This window comes from Oncorhynchus mykiss, chromosome 24, assembly GCF_013265735.2.
Source record: "Oncorhynchus mykiss isolate Arlee chromosome 24, USDA_OmykA_1.1, whole genome shotgun sequence".
Taxonomy (NCBI): domain Eukaryota; kingdom Metazoa; phylum Chordata; class Actinopteri; order Salmoniformes; family Salmonidae; genus Oncorhynchus; species Oncorhynchus mykiss.
The window spans coordinates 12,998,395-13,019,123 of record NC_048588.1 but is presented as its reverse complement, the minus strand read 5'-3'; the positions used below and the strand labels follow the sequence as shown (position 1 = coordinate 13,019,123).

General features: G+C 41.2%; 1 protein-coding gene across 1 annotated transcript in view; it reads left to right on the top strand.

The window, feature by feature from the left end:
* LOC110503778 (pleckstrin homology-like domain family B member 1) overlaps window positions 1-20,729 on the top strand; it is an 83,756-nt gene that overhangs the window by 17,316 nt on the left and 45,711 nt on the right. Inside the window, 2 exon segments of the mRNA XM_021582311.2 lie at window positions 627-797; window positions 16,627-16,752. Coding sequence (XP_021437986.2) covers window positions 627-797; window positions 16,627-16,752 — 297 coding nt within the window.

Genomic DNA, 20,729 nt, shown 5'->3' with positions numbered 1-20,729 from the left:
CGTGTTGCACTGTGATGTGACATTCCACTGGGTTTTCTCCTCTTATCTGGAGCCCCAGTAGAGATGAGGCTGGACAGGGTCAGTGTTGGGCGGAAGGAGGGGGTTGTGGAGGGTGGAATGTGATTTAGCAACAAAGCATTTCTATTTAGCATGTCTGCCTAGTTTGATGAATGACTGCTGGATATGACATTGACTCTCGCCATGAGTTACAAAGACTTGTACAACGGATTAAACCAGAATGAAACAAGATTACGCAATCATTCACTTATTTTCAGGGTTTCACTTCTCTTCCAAGTTGTTCTGTCACTTAATTAATAGGTAACTTTGTCATTATACAGTAACAACATGGACGTTGAACACATTAAGTAAAACACTGTAGTTGAGGTTCAATTTACAGTCACAAACAACCACAGTCGACATACAGCCACATTCTTCTCTTGGCAACAAAGTTTGATGAGACTGCTTCTATGAACATTGAGGGATCATTCTAGCCTGGCAGTAATATTTTAGTACTTCTTTAGCCGACTCCTTTTATTGTATGAACAGATCAGGCTACCACCAGGCTAGAATCTCTCAGTTACAGTGTCCATATTTTTCTCACACTCTTCTGGGTGTTGCTCCTGAAGGCAGGACCACGTTGGGCCATGGGGCGATGGACATCAGCATCCAGGGCCCAGGAGTTGCCGCCCAGCACTGCTACATAGAGAACCGGGCAGGGATCATCACTCTCCACCCCTGTGGGAACCAGTGTGCCACAGACGGGCTTCCTGTCACCAAACCGGTCCGCCTGTCACAAGGTATGGCTCCTTACAAACAAACTGACTCGTTGAAATGAACCTCAATGGAAAGGAGTATTTGTTTACTATATATATACTTTATATACAGTACCAGTCAAACATTGGGACACCCCTACTCATTTAAGGGTTTTTCTTAATTTTTACTATTTTCTACATTGTAGAATAATAGTGAAGACATCAAACAATGAAATAATGCGTATAAAAAAAATAGGAGGAAGGGAAACTAGGAAAAATGCCAAGAATAGGAAAGCAATCTATTCCATAGTACACTAGAACACAGTAAACATGGACAACAACCGTCTAAACATAGCTGAGGGCAACGGAGCAAAATGTCCACTAGAGGACAATAAATAGACCTATCACAACCCTATAGGAAAGGTAAGAAATCCATATCTTCATTTAAACCAGGGTACTTAGTGGGCTGCAGTTTGTAAATCCATATCTTCATTTAAACCAGGGTACTTAGTGGCCTGAAGTTTGTAAATCCATATCTTCATTTAAACCAGGGTACTTAGTGGGCTGCAGTTTGTAAATCCATATCTTCATTTAAACCAGGGTACTTAGTGGGCTGCAGTTTGTAAATCCATATCTTCATTTAAACCAGGGTACTTAGTGGCCTGAAGTTTGTAAATCCATATCTTCATTTAAACCAGGGTACTTAGTGGCCTGAAGTTTGTAAATCCATATCTTCATTTAAACCAGGGTACTTAGTGGGCTGCAGTTTGTAAATCCATATCTTCATTTAAACCAGGGTACTTAGTGGCCTGAAGTTTGTAAATCCATATCTTCATTTAAACCAGGGTACTTAGTGGCCTGAAGTTTGTAAATCCATATCTTCATTTAAACCAGGGTACTTAGTGGCCTGAAGTTTGTAAATCCATATCTTCATTTAAACCAGGGTACTTAGTGGCCTGTAGTTTGTAAATCCATATCTTCATTTAAACCAGGGTACTTAGTGGGCTGCAGTTTGTAAATCCATATCTTCATTTAAACCAGGGTACTTAGTGGGCTGCAGTTTGTAAATCCAATAACTTTCCCTCTGGTTTAGCTGTTCAAGATGGTCTTCATTACCTACCCGTATGGCGTACTTGTGTTCCGCTAAGCGGTCTTGAAGGCGTCTCTTTGTTCGTCCAATGTAGAACACCTTGCTCTGTGGACATTCCAATCTGTAGATGACATGAGTGGTTTTGCAGTTAATGAAATGCTTGACCTGATACTCCATTTTAGAAGCTGTGTCAACTAAAAGTTTTTTTTTATGTACAATATTTCTTCAATGGTTGCATTTAAAAGAGCCCCTGGGTTTGTGGTCTAGCCAAGTGTTTTGAGAGTCACCAGGAAGATAGCTGTGGACTAATTTGTCATTTAGTGTAGGACATCTATTAAAGCTTATGACTGGTGGCTCTGGGAAGACTCGGCGTGGTAGAGTATCACTTTGGATGATTCCCCAATTGTTTTTAATTATTATTTGAATGTTATCTGCTGTATTTTATAACAAAGTACACTCTCTCTGATGTATCACGAGTCACTCCCCTTCGCAATAAGTTCTCTCTGTCAAGTCAAAATAACGCATATGGAATCATGTAGTAACCAAAAAAGTGTTAAACAAATCAAAATATATTTTATATTTGAGGTTCTTCAAAGTAGCCACCCTTTGCATTGACGACAGCTTTGCACACTCTTGGCATTCTCTCAACCAGCTTCACCTGGAATGATTTTCCAACAGTCCTGAAGGAGTTCCCACATATGCTGAGCACTTGTTCACTTCTTTTCGCTCACTCTGCGGTCCAACTCATCCCAAACCATCTCAATTGGGTTGATGTCAGGTGATTGTTGAGACCAGGTCATCTAATGCAGCACTCTATCACTCTCCTTCTTGGTCAAATAACCCTAACACAGTCTGAAGATGTTTTGGGTCATTGTCCTGTTGAAAAACAAATGATAGTCCCACTAACTAAGCGCAAACCAGATGGGATGGCGTATCGCTGCAGAATGCTGTGGTAGCCATGCTGGTTAGGTGTGCCTTGAATTCTAAATAAATCACGACAGTGTCACCAGCAAAGCACCCCCACACCATCACAATTCCTCCTCCAATCTCAAATTTGGACTCATCAGAACAAAGGACAGATGTCCACTGGTCTAATGTCGATTGCTCATGTTTCTTGGCCTAAGCAAGTCTCTACTTATTATTGGGGTTCGTTAGTAGTGGTTCCTTTGCAGCAATTTGACCATGAAGGCCTGATTCACGCAGTCTCCTCTGAACAGTTGATGTTGAGATGCATCTGTTACTTGAATTCTGTGAAGCATTTATTTGGGCTGCAATTTCTAAGGCTGGTAACTGTAATGAACTTATCCTCTGCAGCAGAGGTAACTCTGGATCTTCCTTTCCTGTGGCGGTCCTCATGAGAGCCAGTTTCATCATAGCGCTTAATGTTTTTTGCAAATGCACTTGAAGAAACTTTCAAAGTTCTTGAAATTTTCCATGTTGACTGACCTTCATGTCTTAAAGTAATGATGTACTGTTGTTTCTATTTGCTTATTTGAGCTGTTCTTGCCATAATATGGACTTGGTCTTTTACAAAATAGGGCTATCTTCTGTATACCACCCCTACCTTGTCACAAAACAACTGATTTGCTCAAACACATTAAGAAGGAAAGAAATTCCACAAATCAACTTTTAACAAGACACACCTGTTAATTGAAATGCATACCAGGTGACTACCTCATGAAGCTGGTTGAGAGAATGCCAAGAGTGTGCAAAGCTGTCATGAAGGCAAAGGGTGACTACTTTGAAGAATCTCAAATATAAAATATATTCTGATTTGTTTAACACTTTTTTGGTTACTACATGATGTCTTAGGTCTCTCTTTATGTAGTGTTGTGTGATCTCTCTTGTCGTGATGTGTGTTTTGGCCTATATTTTTATTTTATTTATTTATATTCCTAGCCCCGCATTGTAAATAAGAACTGACTTGCCTAATTAAATTAAATTAAATTCCATGTGTTATTTCCTAGTTTTGATGTCTTCACTATTATTCCACAATTTGGAAAATAGTAAAAATAAAGAAAAACCCTATAATGAGTAGATGTGTCCAAAGTTTTGACTGGTACCTTATATGTACAGTATATACATGGACGGATGGTGCTGGGCTCACAATTGGCCCAGCATCGTTAGGGTTTGGCCTGGGTAGGCCATCAATGTAAATAAGAATTTGTAACTTGCCTAGTGAAATAAAGGTTAAATAAAACAATATTGTTCCATTGGGAGGAAACCACTTGATTTTCAATACATCACATTCTTTCACCAGGATTTCAGAATTTATGCTAAAGGAACAGGCCCTCCCCTCCCAGGCCCTTCCTCTCTGACATTAGTCACAGTACTTACATTATCTCAGCAGCTTCTTGGCTCCATAGAATCACAGCAATTTGGTAGTCATAAACTAACTCATTCAATTTTTAGATAGTAACAAGAGAGCTAACAGTTGGAGGCTAATGATAACACTGGCTATCTCGTGGTGTCCCCCAACCTGGATTGTCTTGTAAATCCAAGCGGGGATATGGCTATTTTTATTCCACACCTCTTACTCCAACAGATCCCCTTCTACCCCTGGGGGTGAAAGGTGAAATAATGATTTTTGAGGGAATAATTGTATTTCTATATTATATCTATATATACAGTGCCTTGCGAAAGTATTCAGCCCCCTTGAACTTTGCGACCTTTTGCCACATTTCAGGCTTCAAACATAAAGATATAAAACTGTATTTTTTGTGAAGAATCAACAACAAGTGGGACACAATCATGAAGTGGAACGACATTTATTGGATATTTCAAACTTTTTTAACAAATCAAAAACTGAAAAATTGGGCGTGCAAAATTATTCAGCCCCTTTACTTTCAGTGCAGCAAACTCTCTCCAGAAGTTCAATGAGGATCTCTGAATGATCCAATGTTGACCTAAATGACTAATGATGATAAATACAATCCACCTGTGTGTAATCAAGTCTCCGTATAAATGCACCTGCACTGTGATAGTCTCAGAGGTTTACACGACTGATCCGTGTAAAGGAAAGAATGAACGGGGCCATGTATCATGAGATTTTGAGTGAAAACCTCCTTCCATCAGCAAGGGCATTGAAGATGAAACGTGGCTGGGGGTTTCAGCATGACAATGATCCCAAACACACCGCCCGGGCAACGAAGGAGTGGCTTTGTAAGAAGCATTTCAAGGTCCTGGAGTGGCCTAGCCAGTCTCCAGATCTCAACCCCATAGAAAATCTTTGGAGGGAGTTGAAAGTCCGTGTTGCCCAGCAACAGCTCCAAAACATCACTGCTCTAGAGGAGATCAACATGGAGGAATGGGCCAAAATACCAGCAACAGTGTGTGAAAACCTTGTGAAGACTTACAGAAAACGTTTGACCTCTGTCATTGCCAACAAAGGGTATATAACAAAGTATTGAGAGAAACTTTTGTTAATGACCTAATACTTATTTTCCACCATAATTTGCAAATGAATTCATTAAAAATCCTGGATTTTTTTTCTATTTTTGTCTGTCATAGTTGAAGTGTACCTATGATGAAAATTACAGGCCTCTCTCATCTTTTTAAGTGGGAGAACTTGCACAATTAGTGGCTGACTAAATACTTTTTTGAGGAATAATGGTTTGAGGCTGTTTATAATGGTTCGGGTTAGGCCCCTTAATTCCTGGGAAGGGAAATCTTAACGCTACAACATACAATGACATTCTAGATGATTCTGTGCTTCCCAACTTTGTTGGAAGGCCCTTTCCTGTTTCAGCATGACAATGCCCCCATGCACAAAGCAGAGGTCCATATAGAAAGGGTTTGTCGAGATCTGTGTGGAAGAACTTGTCTGGCCTGCACAGAGACCTGACTTCAACCCAACCAAACACCTTTGGGATGAATTGGAACGCCGACTGCGAGCCAGGCCTAATCGCCCAGCATTAGTGCCCGACCTCCCTAGTGCTCTTGTGGCTGAATGGAATCAAGTCCCAACAGCTCTGTTCCAACATCAGGTGTCCACATACTTTTGGCCATATAGTGTATCATAAACAGAAAGTCATGCCATGACTAACCTGGTAGACAGTCAGACAGACTCAGAGGATACACAACTACTATTGGAGGAAATGGGTGAGGTTGATTCAGACGAGACAGATTTGGGATTGCACAAAGGAGCTCTGACTCAGGGTTACTGCCCCCCCCCCTGCCCCCCCTCCCTACACTACACCAACCCCTTTTCTCTTTCTATCTGGTGTGGATATTAGTTTGAGCCTGTCGGAGACAGCTGCGGTTTCAACACCAACCATCTCTCCCGCTGCCAGGAGTCACGTTGAAACAATCATGCGCGTGTAGCCTGCTGCGATAGTTAGTGACTGACTGTGAAATCGGGCAATACACGAGGCTGCGTTGGAAGGAACAATAGACAACGAATTGTAACGCAAAATATTTAACTGAAATGGATTGCATCCCTACGCGTTGAATTAACTATTTTTTTCTGCTGGCTCCACTAGAAGGCAGGTGGAGAGCGCTCTTTGTGAAAACATAACGTAAAACTATATGAGTAGCCTGTGGAAGAATACTGATAAATATTATCATAACCAAAAGAATCGTCAAGACAAGCACGCATTAAAGCTTTCTGTTCTTCAACAATCATTTGCCGTTCAGGAAAAACACGTGGCTCGTTTTAAAGGAGCAGCTGCGATGTTAACAGCGGAGGGCAAGAGGACTTTCATTTGGATTTAAAGTAAGCTTTTCTTCAGAATTAAAGATAATGTGTATGCTGTAGTGTGTTTCAACTGTGTGTTGTATCTACATTTTTTTTGCAATTGCTTAAACATCCATTAAGGCCCACAAACCGAAAGCGAGTCGCTTGATTCGCTATAGTAGATGGGTGACGTTATACAGCAGGTATTACATTGTAACATCCAAATGATACATTTGACCCTAATCTCGAATCATGCATATATGATACAAAGTATTGTCAATAACGTATATTGTCAAAAATATTATGGACCTGAACCATTGCACCAGTAAAATAACATTGATCTTTTGTATTAATATTGAGTAATGGCAATACATCACGCTGGTTCCGCACAAAATATGTGATTTTGTTTTGTTTGTAATATATAATATATATTTGTCAACTTTGAAGATTACTTTTATCTCATATTTCTGCAATAGTATTGTTTATTCCACTGAACTTCCTCATCCACCTGAGTTCAATTTACAGACAGAAAAACATACAAAACAAACATCTAGCCAAATCCCCGACTATGACACTGTAGTGATCCCTTTTCATTTTGTCATGGTCACCGGATGCCTGTTTACGGGATACATTTCTATTCCTGGTCGATGTGACCTAAGCATGCTGTTAACCCTGCGTAGAATCTAGATGCTGTCTATTCTCATATTAGCAAGCCCACTCAAAACTCCCCTGTCCAACATTCTGTCATTTCTGACACATTGCATTGACCCTCATTGTATGCATAGGAAGTAAAGAGACATGAGGTGCACCCCCTCTGCAAACAAGCATCGGGCTGTCATACAGTTCCCTCCTTTTTTTTCAGTTTGGTGAGCCCCATATCCTCCTGCTCATGCTTGGTGGGACCTGGACTCCTCTGTTTGTGAGGCCACGTCCACATAGCATGGATAGAGAAATAACCCATAGCCGTCTGTTTCACTGACATGACCAGCAGGAGTATTTATTGTCTTATAATGTTCCGGCAAAAGGAGGTGAGGGTGAGAGTGCGTTCAGTGCACATCTGTTACTAGACCCCCTCACACCTCATTGTGCCACTCACAGAAGGTGGCAGATAGTTTCAATATATTGTATCTGGGACAGATGTTATTGAATACATTTCTCAATTATGAAAGTATATGAAGAGGAAGAAGCCTGAAATCCTTATCGGTGGTGTCAAATGCCACATGATATACTGTAGATGGTTGACTGTGTTACTTATTTTAGCACCAAATTAACAGCAGTGTGTCTTACCAAAATACTGACACCATCATTCAATTTATTATTCACAAGCTTAAAATGTACTTTCTCATCGGGTATTGCTGTATAGGTTACCTTTAAAAAGTAGTCTGACATCCTAATTCTGACATCCAACTCAGTTATGTTGGTGAAAATAGAATGGACATATGAGAACGTGTTCTTCTCAGATTAACTTCCACTGCTTTCCTGTGAATCTCCTATCTATCTTTTGGTATGTGTGGCTGCACTTTATGTCCTCTGCATTGGCTAAAGCATTGAGTGATTAACTGGTGAGCTTGAAAGTGTCTGGCCTTTCCTTAAGCAGTAAACCACAACAATGCCATGGCAACTGTCTTGCTTACTTTTTAGGCATCCCTGTCCAGTATGTCCTCTGCTTTAGAGATGTCTGACACTCTAGGTCAATGGGAGTCTTTCTTTGTTGAAGCCAACTGAAACATCTCAGCTGATCGCTATTTTTCATACATGCCCTAACGTTATCAGAATAATTTGCTATCAGCCAAGTTTCCTATATCTTATTTCTGCAGTCCCAATGGCTCACTTTCCAAGGCTTAATAATGAAGATATTTTTGGCAAGCTATACTACATTAAAATGATGATATGAAAATGCTTTCATATTGTTGCTTGACTAGGTTCAAGCAAGGGTTTAACTCCAGGGAATGTGGTCTAAATGTGACACTACCGTGATATAAGACAATGTAGTACCCCTCAGGTATGCCAACCCAACCTTCTCCTATGGTTACATTCATCTACCAGTTTTTCATGAAAGAATATCTCTTGAGGTGATGCTGTTGTCCTTGCAGATCAGGGTCTGTCATTTCCTGGAGATTTGAATCCCTGCCAGTGCCAAGGTGTTTTCAGGGAATCAAGCATTTCGCTACACTCGCATTAACATCTGCTAACCATGTGTATGTGACAAATAAAATTTGATTTGATTTGAATAATGGTCTGTGCTCTTTGGTGTCACTTTTAGTTGTGTCAAAGTGCCCTTGAAGTAAAGACATATCCACACCCATCTCAGACAACCCTGTGCTTTTCAGTTTAGAATATTGAAAATATAGTCATGTCAAATCACCCGTTGACTTCTCTTTAGTCTTTATTCTTGAGTAGGATCCATGGTTCACTTTTTGGTTGTAATTCAACAACATGAATATGGTAACTTGCAGAGACAGCCCCATACGAGATAAGAAAGATATACATTGGAGCCATTCCCAAAGTGCACTCACTGTGATGAGAACCCAATGACTTCTGCCATTAATGTAGTGGTAAAGGAGAACTCTGCCTCGCGATGTTGAGAGAATCAATCTCGCTGATTAACTGTGAGGATCTTGGCTGCTCAGCCGCCAGTCCCGTTCTCTTCCAACAGCCCCAATTCATTATTTTCTGTGAAGTTTTTTTTTCATTTACCATTGAACCGTGTCCTCACCCAAATGACGCCATGAATTTTAATTATAAAAATGGCAACGTGTCATATTTTACTGTCAGGTCGCTTTAGCAAAGAACTTGAATAAACGTTGCACTCTCGTGCTGTTTGGAGATCAGAGGTGAGGTTTTTTTAAGCTCAGCCTTCTGCTGAACAGAGTAATGAAATATTGCTCTTAATCCCATCTCTTATTGGAATCCATGAGATGCTTGTCTCTGGTGAAAGGGTTCTTCACTTCAAGTCTGAGGAGAGCTGAAAACATATGGAGGGATTACATTTTTAATTTTTTTATTAATGGAACCTTTATTTAACTAGGCAAGTGTCACGTTCTGACCTTTATTTCCTTTGTTTTGTCATTATTTACTATGGTCAGGGCGTGAGTTGGGGTGGGCAGTCTATGTTTGTTTTTCTATGATTTTGGGGATTTCTATGTTTCGGCCTAGTATGGTTCTCAATCAGAGGCAGGTGTCATTAGTTGTCTCTGATTGAGAATCATACTTAGGTAGCCTGGGTTTCACTGTTGGTTTGTGGGTGATTGTCTATGTCTAGTTGCATGTTAGCACTATGTTTCATTAGCAGTCACGTTGTTTTGTTAGCTTGTTCAGTTTACGTCGTGTTTTTCGTCATTCAATAAAAGAATGCATTCATATCACGATGCGCTTTGGTCCGCTTCATACGACGATCGTGAAAGCAAGTCAGTTAAGAACAAACTCTTATTTACAATGACAGCCTACACCGCCAAACCCTAACGACACTGGGCCAATTGTGCGCTGCCCTATGGGACTCCCAATCACGGCTGGTTGTGATACAGCCTGGAATTGAACCAAAGTCTGTAGTGATGCCTCTAGCACTGAGATGTAGTGCCTTAGACTGCTGCGCCACTTGGGAGCATGAGAGGAGCTGGGACCAAAAATCGTCCCTGGCATTTCTAACACCATACCCAAACCGGACTCTTGCTGTTGCTAGATAATTTGTCCTGGGATATAAACGTTGAGTTGTTATTTTACCTGAAATGCACAAGGTCCTCTACTCAGACAATTAATCCACACATAAAATGGTCAACCGAATCGTTTCTAGTCATCTCTCCTCTTTCCAGGCTTTTTCTTCTTTGGACTTTATATGGCAATTGGCATCTAACTTTCATAGGTGTATTACCATGACCGACTGACCTCAGTTCATCTTTCAATCACCCACGTGGGTATAACCAATGAGGAGATGGCACGTGGGTATCTGCATTTATAAACCAATGAGGAGATGGGAGAGGCAGGACTTGCACCGCTTTCAGTATGGAACTGAATGGAACTGACTTCTATTTTAGCGCTTGGCAATACAGATGCTCATTGGCGCGCGTGAGCGGTGTGGGTGCAAGGATTGAATGACATGTATGTGTACATTTATTTTGCAATGCTCACGCACGTGACGTGAGTGGTGTGGTCAGCATGTAACACCCCTGCCCATTATTTTCCTTGAGGCCCCCACACCGGGCCATTTTTCCTCTTGAGACCCCCACACTGGCCCATTTTTCCTCTTGAGACCCCCACACTGGCCCATTTTTTTTGCCAGCTAATGATAATTTTCAAAAAAAAAATGTTAGGCAGACCATCTGGTCTAAAAATGGACCAGCCCAACTGGCATTTGCCAGAAGTATGTCCAGTCTGCCCCTGGAGTGGAGATCCCTATAGGGGAACATGATCACCCAAGGATCTATTCTACAACCCTGTCACTGGTTTAGTGCACCCGCTGCCTATACTCGGTCCTCTCCTATGATTAACCAAAGGTGATTGACTAGGGAATGTCCAATGGGAATGTGACCCCTACAATGTTATGGAAGTGCTCTAGTGGAGATCTCCACGGACCACCTAGTGAGTGGGGTTAGGTATCTATGTGTTATGATTTGGTATAATCGTGGTCTGGTTAATAGTCAGTAGATTGACATTTGCTCAACAGCTCTGTCTCAGTAGAAATAAGCTGAGGAGGAGCCCCTAGACAGAGGCATGGTGGGACAGCATGAACAGGGCATGGAGGTGAAGGGAGGTGCTGCAGTGACGAGCTCACAACCTGAGGGTTTTTACATAGGGGAGTCCTCTCAAACTTCAGTGTTGTGATGCCAAAATATTAGCAACATCCACACAATCACTTATCATATCAATCATTTATCCTAAGGTCTTAGTAGGTTGCTCATTACTTAGTGCCCTGCGTTTTCCCCGGTCTGGTCAAATGGTTTGGAAATACTCTGGGCCCTACTCTTAATACAGAGAAATTGTGAATAAAGAGATTAAGTTAAGTATGGAAGCCTCCAGTCTCCAGACACATGTTCACATCCAGGTAAGTCTGATGACAAGATGCAAATGATTCAAGCTCAATGTGTTACCACCATCGATCAATCTGCAAAAGATGACTGCTAGATTTATTGAATTCCAGCATAGTGATTGCCTGGGGATCTTGCTAATGGTATTGACTCACTCAATTACTATTTGTTGTGAAAGATAGTTAATTATGAAAACAAGGCAGGAGAATCACAGCATGCTATTTTATGTGTCCCGTATTCTGATTAGACCTGCGTGCTTAATCTAATTTATGATTCCAGTCAGGGAATTTCCCCGGGCTTAGGCAGTGGTAGGCCTGAGGGCCAGGCCCACCCACTGGGGAGCCAGGTCCACCCAATCAGATTGAGCAAATAAAAAGGTAACACACCTACAGCACCAGTCAAAAGTTTGGACACAACTACTCTTTCCAGGGGTTTTCTTTATTTTCTACATTGTAGAATAATAGTGAAGACATCAAAACTATGAAATAACACATATGGAGTCATGTAGTATCCAAAAAAGTGTTAAACAAATCATATATCATCATGTATTTTATATGTCAGATTCTTCAAAGTAGCCACCCTTTGCCTTGATGACAGCTTTGCACACTCTTGGCATTCTCTCAACCAGCTTCACGAGGTAGTCACCTAGAATACATTTCAAATAGCAGGTGTGCCTTGTTAAAAGTTCATTTGGGGAATTTCTTTCCTTCTTAATGCATTTGAGCCAATCAGTTGTGTTGCGACAAGGTAGGGGTGGTATACAGAAGATAGCCCTATTTGGTAAAAGACCAAGTCCATATCATGGCAAGAACAGCTCAAATAAGCAAAGAGAAATGACAGTCCATCATTACTTTAAGACATGAAGGTCATTCAATCTGAATCATTTCAAGAATCTCAAGTGCAGTCTGAAAAAACATCAAGCACTATGATGAAACTGGCTGTCATGCTGCGGAGGATAAGTTCTAGTTAACGGCACCTCAAATTGCAGCCCAAATAAATGCTTCGCAGAGTTCAAGTATCCGACACACCTCCACATCAACTGTTCAGAGGAGACTGCGAGAATCAGGCCTTCATGGTCAAATTGATGCAAAGGAACCACTACTAAAGGACACCAAAAAGAAGAAGAGACTTGCTTGGGCCAAGCAACACGCGTAATGGATATTAGCCTGGTGGAAATCTGTCCTTTGGTCTGATGAGTCCAAATTTGAGATTTTTCAACCACTTTGTCTTTGTAAGACGCAGAGTAGGTGAATGGATGATCTCCACATGTGTGGTTCCCACCGTGAAGCATGGAGGTGTGATGGTGTTGCGGTGCTTTGTTGGTGACAATGTCTGTGATTTATTTAGAATTCGAGGCACACTTAACCAGCATGGCTACCACAGCATTCTGCAACAATACGCCATCCCATCTGGTTTGCGCTTAGTGGAACTATCATTTGTTTTTCAACAGGAAAAATGACCCAAAACACACCTCCAGGCTGTGTAAGGGCTATTTGACAAAGAAGGAGGGTGATGGAGTGCTGCAACAGATGACCTAGCCTGCACAATCACCCAACCTCAACCAAATTGAGATGGTTTGGGATGAGTTGGACCGCAGAGTAAAGGAAAAACAGCTAACAATTGCTCAGCATATGTGGGAACTTCTTCAAGACTGTTAAAGCTGGTTGAGAGAATGCCAAGAGTGTGCAAAGCTGTCATCAAGGCAAAGGGTGGCTACTTTGAAGAATCTCAAATATACATTTGTTTAACACTTTCATAGTTTTGATGTCTTACTCTTATTCTACAATGTAGAAAATAGTAAAAAAAAAAAGAAAAACCCGTGAATGAGTAGGTGTGTCCAAATCTTTGACTGGTACTGGATATTTTACCTCTAATCTTTAAAAATGCTAAATCTCTCAGCCTCATGGCAAAATGTATAGAAAAGCATGATAAGCTATAAAACTGCACACATTCCTCTCTGCCCCATGGCAAAATTGCAGGAAATTAGCTTTAAAATAGCAACATTTTCTCTTAGCCTCATGGCAAAATCTGTGGAATAGAGATTAGCTATAAAACGTAATTTTTCTCTTTGCCCGATGACAAATTGTGTTAAATCTATAGACACATACTGTTGATTAGTGTTTCCCTATGCCAAGGGATCCATCAATATAATTAGGTCTGTAATGGCTGAATTGATGAGTCTTAATTGACATTGATGTGGTTGACAGAAAATGACCCTGTCCTGTCACTGCAGGTGGCTACTGACTAGCCATTTATGCAGCTGTTGTATTCAAGATCTTCAGAATGTTGTCTGTACACTAACTTACACTCAACAAATCATCCGGTTATTTTGCGATATTTTCATTGCATTGTTATGATCAACCACCAGTACATGACTAGATGTAATGGTTTTGCTCTCCTCCCTCTGAGGAAAGAAAAACTATCAGAAATTAATTAATCTTATGAGTCATATTTCAAGGTTTGCCCTAGCTAGCTATTCAACGGTTGTTAGTTGAGAGAGATTGGAAATTCTTGAACGTGTTATGTCCTTGACACACTTGATGCCTGTGCTTGTCCAGTGTGTTGTCTCACTCCTGGTTATAGGCTTATGCGCGCACACACACACACACACACACACACACACTGCTGTAGCTTGGAAATTGGGTAAACGAGCAGCTCTTTGTGTGGTTTGCTGCCTCATCCTGCCTGTCTGATCCCTGATGGCCTGTCGTGTCACTGCTCAGCTGTAGAGGCAGCAGGATGGGGCACTGTTACCCCTTTGCCCTGGGCCTGTGGTGTGTGTGCAGGCGTGTGTATGTAATGTGTGTGTGTATCATTACTCATTGTGTATTTATTCCTTGTGTTATTATTTTTTGAGTATTTCTCTTTTCTTTAAATCTCTGCATTGCCGAGGTAGGGCCCGTAAGTAAGCATTTCACCTGTTTAGTGAAGCATGTGACAAATCAAATTTGATCTGATTTTAATATATGCCTGTTTGTGGGTGCGTGTGTGCTTTTTTTCTGGTGCAGCAGACACTTTTAGTTAACCCTCACCGGAAGCCACAGACAGAGAGGCACACGAGGTCTTTTGGTTGCCAAGATCTTTGGATCAGTCCCTAAGGGAAAAGGAAAAAGGGCAGAACAGAGGCAAACAGTCAGTGAAGTTCAGCGTGTGATGAAAACAACAGGAGAACCAGTCTCCTTCTTCTAACATCAGCAACCAAGTATAACGCTTCTTCATCCACTGCCTGTATTCCCATAGAGTTGTACAGCTGTACTGGGTAAAGTTAACAAGGCCATGTTAGCCTGACAGGATTTTTCTGCTGTGGGTGACCGGTACAGTTCTGCATTCACAGTTCGTATCTGCATTCTGCACAGACTACATACTTTTAAAGAGTTTATTTTATTTTCCCCTATGGAACTTCATTTGTGGTGTCAGATACAACCACATACAAGTGATCGCAATCACACATAACTGCGTTTTTCTTCCTCGCTTTGCAATTTTTACATGTTTATATGACCCTGATGGTATGATGTGCAACGTCTATGCTATTAATACTTTGGATCAAGTCTGTACAGCGCGCGTGTGCTCTCTGAATAGCCAATGAGTTGTGAGGTAGAGTTGGCTTACAGTGTGTGAGAGCTGTAGCCCGGGGCTATGTCATTTGAAGGGTGGGTCTGACACTGGGCGTGATTGAGTTTTCCCTCCCTCAAATCTTGTTGATGCAGGTCAAAGCCATGCCTCTGTTCTCCTTGGCTCTGACTCAGGCCTGCCAAAACGCACAACCTCTGTCTCCTGAAGAAGAACAGAGAGCGTGTACAGACAGATATTCAGCTGATGTGGCGCTCTCCTCTACAATCTTAAGTAATACTGTTATAAAATGTAATACGTCTCAGTACTACCCATCACATCACTTGTTTTTATGTTTGCCTCCCCAGAGACATTCATTTCATGTTTTATTATCAAATGTGGACATAAACATCATATATAATAGAAAGGGCCTGAAACTTTTCAAATTTCCCCCATTAGTCAAACAATTAAAGCTAAGCTCAACTCTGTCGACATAAAAAAAATATACATATCTGCTTCTTCGCTGCATTGGCGTCATCTCCTCTCCCTACACTGATGTGATAGTTACCACGGTAATTCAGCTGTGCCTGTGTCTGTGTCCTAATCACATCCTGTCCAGTCAGAGCCGGTGAAGTAATCAACTGTTTTTCCCCACTGCCATGGAATAAAAAGGCATCTGGCTGCATTGTACACACTGTATGCATTCCAAGTGAAATCGTATTCCCTATATAGTGCACTACTTCTGAACAGGGCTCTATGGGCCCTGGTTAAAAGTAGTGCACTCTAAAGGGAATAGGGTGCATCTGGATCTCACCCAATGATGGTGCTCTGATTGAAAAGTTTCCATGAAAGCCTCTTTACCCCAGGTTCTCTGGTTGCTGATGACAGGTATCAGTTAACAGACCACCCTCTATTTATCTCAATCTAAAATATATTTTCAGCTATTCACTGTATAATGGGACTATATTTGGACAGTACAGTAGCAATCTCTGCTTTCTCCTGATTACTTTTAGTTAGTAGGATACAGGACTGAATTAGAATGTTTCAGATTTTTCAAACAAGGCTTTAAGTCGATCAGAATAGGCACTACAAGCACAGGGTCTTTTCCATAGAGACAAAACTAAATCTATGGTCTTCACTCACAAGACAATGTGCAATGCTTACATAGAAGTGAGTTACAGGCTTTTTCATATCCTGTTGTTATGCAATGTCTATCAAACCCCTCACTACCTTATCAATCTGTCAGACCCCAGTGACTTGTAATAACTGATGCTGAAAAGATCAAGTATATTTCCAGTAACATTGTCCAGACTTATATTGGATGTGTTTCACTCATATATTACAGAGGCAACATCAGTTGAAGCTAAAGCAGATGAACTGAAGATAGAGATGACAGATATCAATGTGACAAGCCTGGCCTTGGGGAGTTAATGCAAGTCTTTAGGTCTCAGGCAAAGTTACTCATCATGCAAGCATGGTTCACTGAACCACCTCCCTTACAAATGCTGCTTTCTCAACCTCCCATGTGTTATTTTACAGGCTGTATGCTGTGTTTTGGCCAGTCAGTATTTTTCCGCTTCAACCACCCAGAGGAGGCGTTCAGGATGAAGAGCATGATGCCAGGGGGAAGCAAGGGCTCTGGTGGGAACTACAGAATCCACTCAGGTAATATAGTACTGTCACAGGTAATATAGTACTGTCACAGGTAATACAGTACTGTCATGACACACTCAAGGTATAGGCCCTACCGGTGTATGAACTAGATGAAAATATTTGCTGAAAAAATAAGCAGAAAATCTAACGTAGATGTCTATCTGGATGTTACAAGAGACATTTTGTGAGCACTTCACTTGAATCCTCTCAAATACAAAGCTTGCATAATATTCAGAATATATGGCCGATGTCAGCTTATGGCGATCAATGTTGGAGTGCAATGACACACATTGAATATAAACTACTGGGGTAAATCTAAAGGTAAGCAAAGGGTAAAAAGCAAGGTATTTTAAAGACATTTTTAATACCCCTTCAAATGAAAATACACTGAATAAACTACACTTCCTCCACCAAGGTCCTTGTTTCTGTGTCTCCACACAGCTTAAGGGCTCAGATTGTTACCGTGGCTAAGGAGGCAGCTCCCTTACAAGTGCTGAGTTTCACACACCACAGAAGGCCCCTTACTGCCTTTCCATTTCCGGCCTTGGTGAAGACAGGGTGCAACAGAACCCTGGTTGCCTGGCCTGCTGGCCCTGGTTTCACACCATGCATGATTTATGAGCATCTCATTCCTCTCTGGGTCTCTAGGCAGAAGTGTTCAGCTGCCTAGCCCTGCCCTGTCCTCTCCTCGCAGGCACAGTGGAGTGTGTTTCCCCTTCTTGGCCGCCTTTGGGGGATCTTGACTAACCGGTGTCTGTATATGTAGCCTCGCTACTTTTATAGCCTGTCTTTTTACAGTTTTTTTTAGTTCTTTACCTACTTATTGTTCACCTAGTACCCTTTTTGCACTATTGGTGAGAGCCTGTAAGTAAGCATTTCACTGTAAGGTCTACACCTGTTGTATTCGGCGCACGTGACAAATAACTTTTGATTTGATTCTTGGGGATCTGTCCCGGCATCTTGTTATTTCCTTATTTTTTTTGTGCGTTGATGATGTGCCCCCTGCGTTAAGTATGGAGCATATACATATTGGGTGTTGAACTTCCTGGTTTGTTAATGAATGCTTTCCGCTGTTGTTAAAAAGGCTTAATTTCTCCTTAGATGTGCATTCCTTGGTGTGGTCGCTAGAGAGGGTCTGTTCTTACCTTTGACGTACTTAAACTGTGTATTATTGTGTGTCACATTAAGGTTGCTAGATCTGATTTATGAGTATAATTTCTAGTGCTTGCTTGGTAACCCCCACTCGCATATCGTACATTGCAGTAGGCCTATACAGTAGTTAGAGTTCTGACAGGCACTAGTCTCTTCAGCCACCCTCACTGAGCAGCTCCGACACATTTCCTACCAGGCTCATTCGTATGCCAGCCAGGCAGACAGCTTTGTTGGCTACACACGGCTTATTTTAAGTTGAGGGGTATCTTTTACTGTTTCTATTTTTAAACCTCTACCCTATTCTACTATCTTCCCATCTCCACTTCCTGTGTGTTTCCTCAAACGTTCCTGCACCGCACCATTTCCCTGTGTAGTTAACAGGGGATTTAAATGCCTTCTCTATCTTCATTATCTCCACTTATCTTCATTATCTATTTATCTTCATTATCTCCTGACCACATCGCATCCATCTTAATATCCCATCATTTCAAATGGTTGGGCTCTGCCTAAAAAGTCTAATATAGCTTACACATTCCACAACTGTTATTTGACGTAGTCCAAATCCATTGGTTCATTGTCTATGCAGTAAAAATGACATTAGGCAAGGAAATGTATCACCGTTTAGATAACCTAGAAGACTCACTACTATATAGCCTAGGCATATTATTAAATTAAGTATGAATGACAGTATGATTTCATACTAGTTTCAATATCACGTGAACAAGTACAGTGAAATGCCTTTCTTGCTAGTGTCAGAGTCGTGTGTATAGGTGGCAGGGAAGTCAGGCACAGGAGAAGCAAACTGAGTGTAATGGAGTTATTAAATAACAATAAACGAAAACACACTCCAAACACTAAATGTAACAATAAACAAAGTGGGTACGAGGACCCGTCGCGCACCAATACAACACTGAATAACAAACAATCTCTGACAATGACATGAGGGGAAATAGAGGGTTAAATACACAACAGGTAATGAATGGGATTGAAACCAGGTGTGTAGGAAGACAAGACAAAACCAATGGAAAATTAAAAATTGATCAATGATGGCTAGAAGACCGGTGACGTCGACCACCGAGCACCACCCAAACAAGGAGAGGCTTCGACTTTGGTAGAGGTCGTGACAGCTAGCTCTAACCCCAACAATGCAGTAATTAGGGATGCATAATATATCGGTGAACATATCGGTATCGGACGATATTAGCTAAAGATGTCAAAGCTGATGTGCATACCTATTTAATGTAGGTACATGCCGTAATGACACCATGTAAAATTTTGCGCTACATGTGCAGCACAGCATTCATAACCTAGCCCACAATGTCTGCTGTATAGATCGAGCAGTCAACAAGTCGAGCAGTCATTTGAAAGAGCAAGTACATTTCAGCAAGACAACTCAAAAGGTGAAATCCATTAAAGCCAAGATAATGCAATTCATTGCCCTTGACAATCAACCGTTCTCTGTTGTAGGTGATGTTGGCTTTCGCCGACTGGTCGAGCACCGGTACACACTAACAAGTGAGCTATTTTTCAGATGTTGCCCTACTGGAGTTACACAGTAATAGCGTCACTGCTATTAGCTTCAAGACATACATACTATGGAACGCTGTTTGTGTCTTCACATGTCAAAAAAGATACAGTAGCATTGTCAAAGCTGTACAAAAAAGTCTGCAAACACTGGCCACTAACAATGTGTTTACAATAATGCATTGGTAATAAACCAATCAACTGCAACTTCTGGGGTAGCTAGCTTTAGCTTGGTACCTAGCTATGACCAATACAACCAACCAACCATTTTCATTATTCTTAGCCATTTTATTTAACCTCTAGGCAAGTCAGTTAAGAACAAATTCTTATTTTCAATGACAGCCTAGGAACAGTGGGTTAACTGCCTGTTCAGGGGCAGAACGGCTCGGGGATTTGAACTTGCAACCTTCCGGTTACTAGTCCAACACTCTAACCACTAGGCTACCCTGCCACCCCAATGATTTGTATTAGCTAGGTTGCCACTTGTTGTTCTCCTATTGAAAATAAACTTCAGTTTATGAAAATAAATAGCTAGCCAGCTACTTAACCCGGTTGCCTAAGGTAACGTTATAAGCAGCCAGCTAGCTTCATCTGGCTAGTGTGGCTCGACCGGACTTGGTAATGTGTTGTGAAGCTAATACGGATTAGGCACAATATTGGAATGTGTGGTTTGCCTTCAAAATGAAAGTATGTCATTGACAGTGATGCAAATGAATACAAATAGAATTATGCAATACTTTTATTTTGAAGGCTAACCGCAAAGTCCACTATTGTGGCTAATCCTTATTGTGGCTAGCTTCACATAGATGGGTCCGACCACCATTAATCAAATAAAAACTGTCTTATAAGTTAGGGTTATTTTAGAGGATGACCCCTAGCTATATAGTTAGCTAGCTAACTATTGCTACTGAAACAGATTGTCATTTTGCTATGTTTTTGGGGAAGAACATTGTTTGCATCCATGAGCTAACTGGCTTTTTTTATGACCAGCACTGTAGGTGCGCGAGACAACTTTACCAGCATCATAGCATACGTATCGATGAATCGTTGTGACATGAAATACAAGTGATAGTGTAATAAATACATAAAAAATGAATGGATGCGTTAAATTATTATGTGACGTGCAGTCATATTCAGGTCCTGATTGGTCAACAAGCTTATTTGACATGTAAAATAGTGTTATCTACTGGTCATTGTTTTCTTTTTTGACACGCAAAGACCCAAACGGCGTTCCATAGAATCCTGGTTGAGAATGAAACGACTGAACAACAAAATAGCACAGCAAGTAAGTGAAAGAAATAGGTTGTCACGTT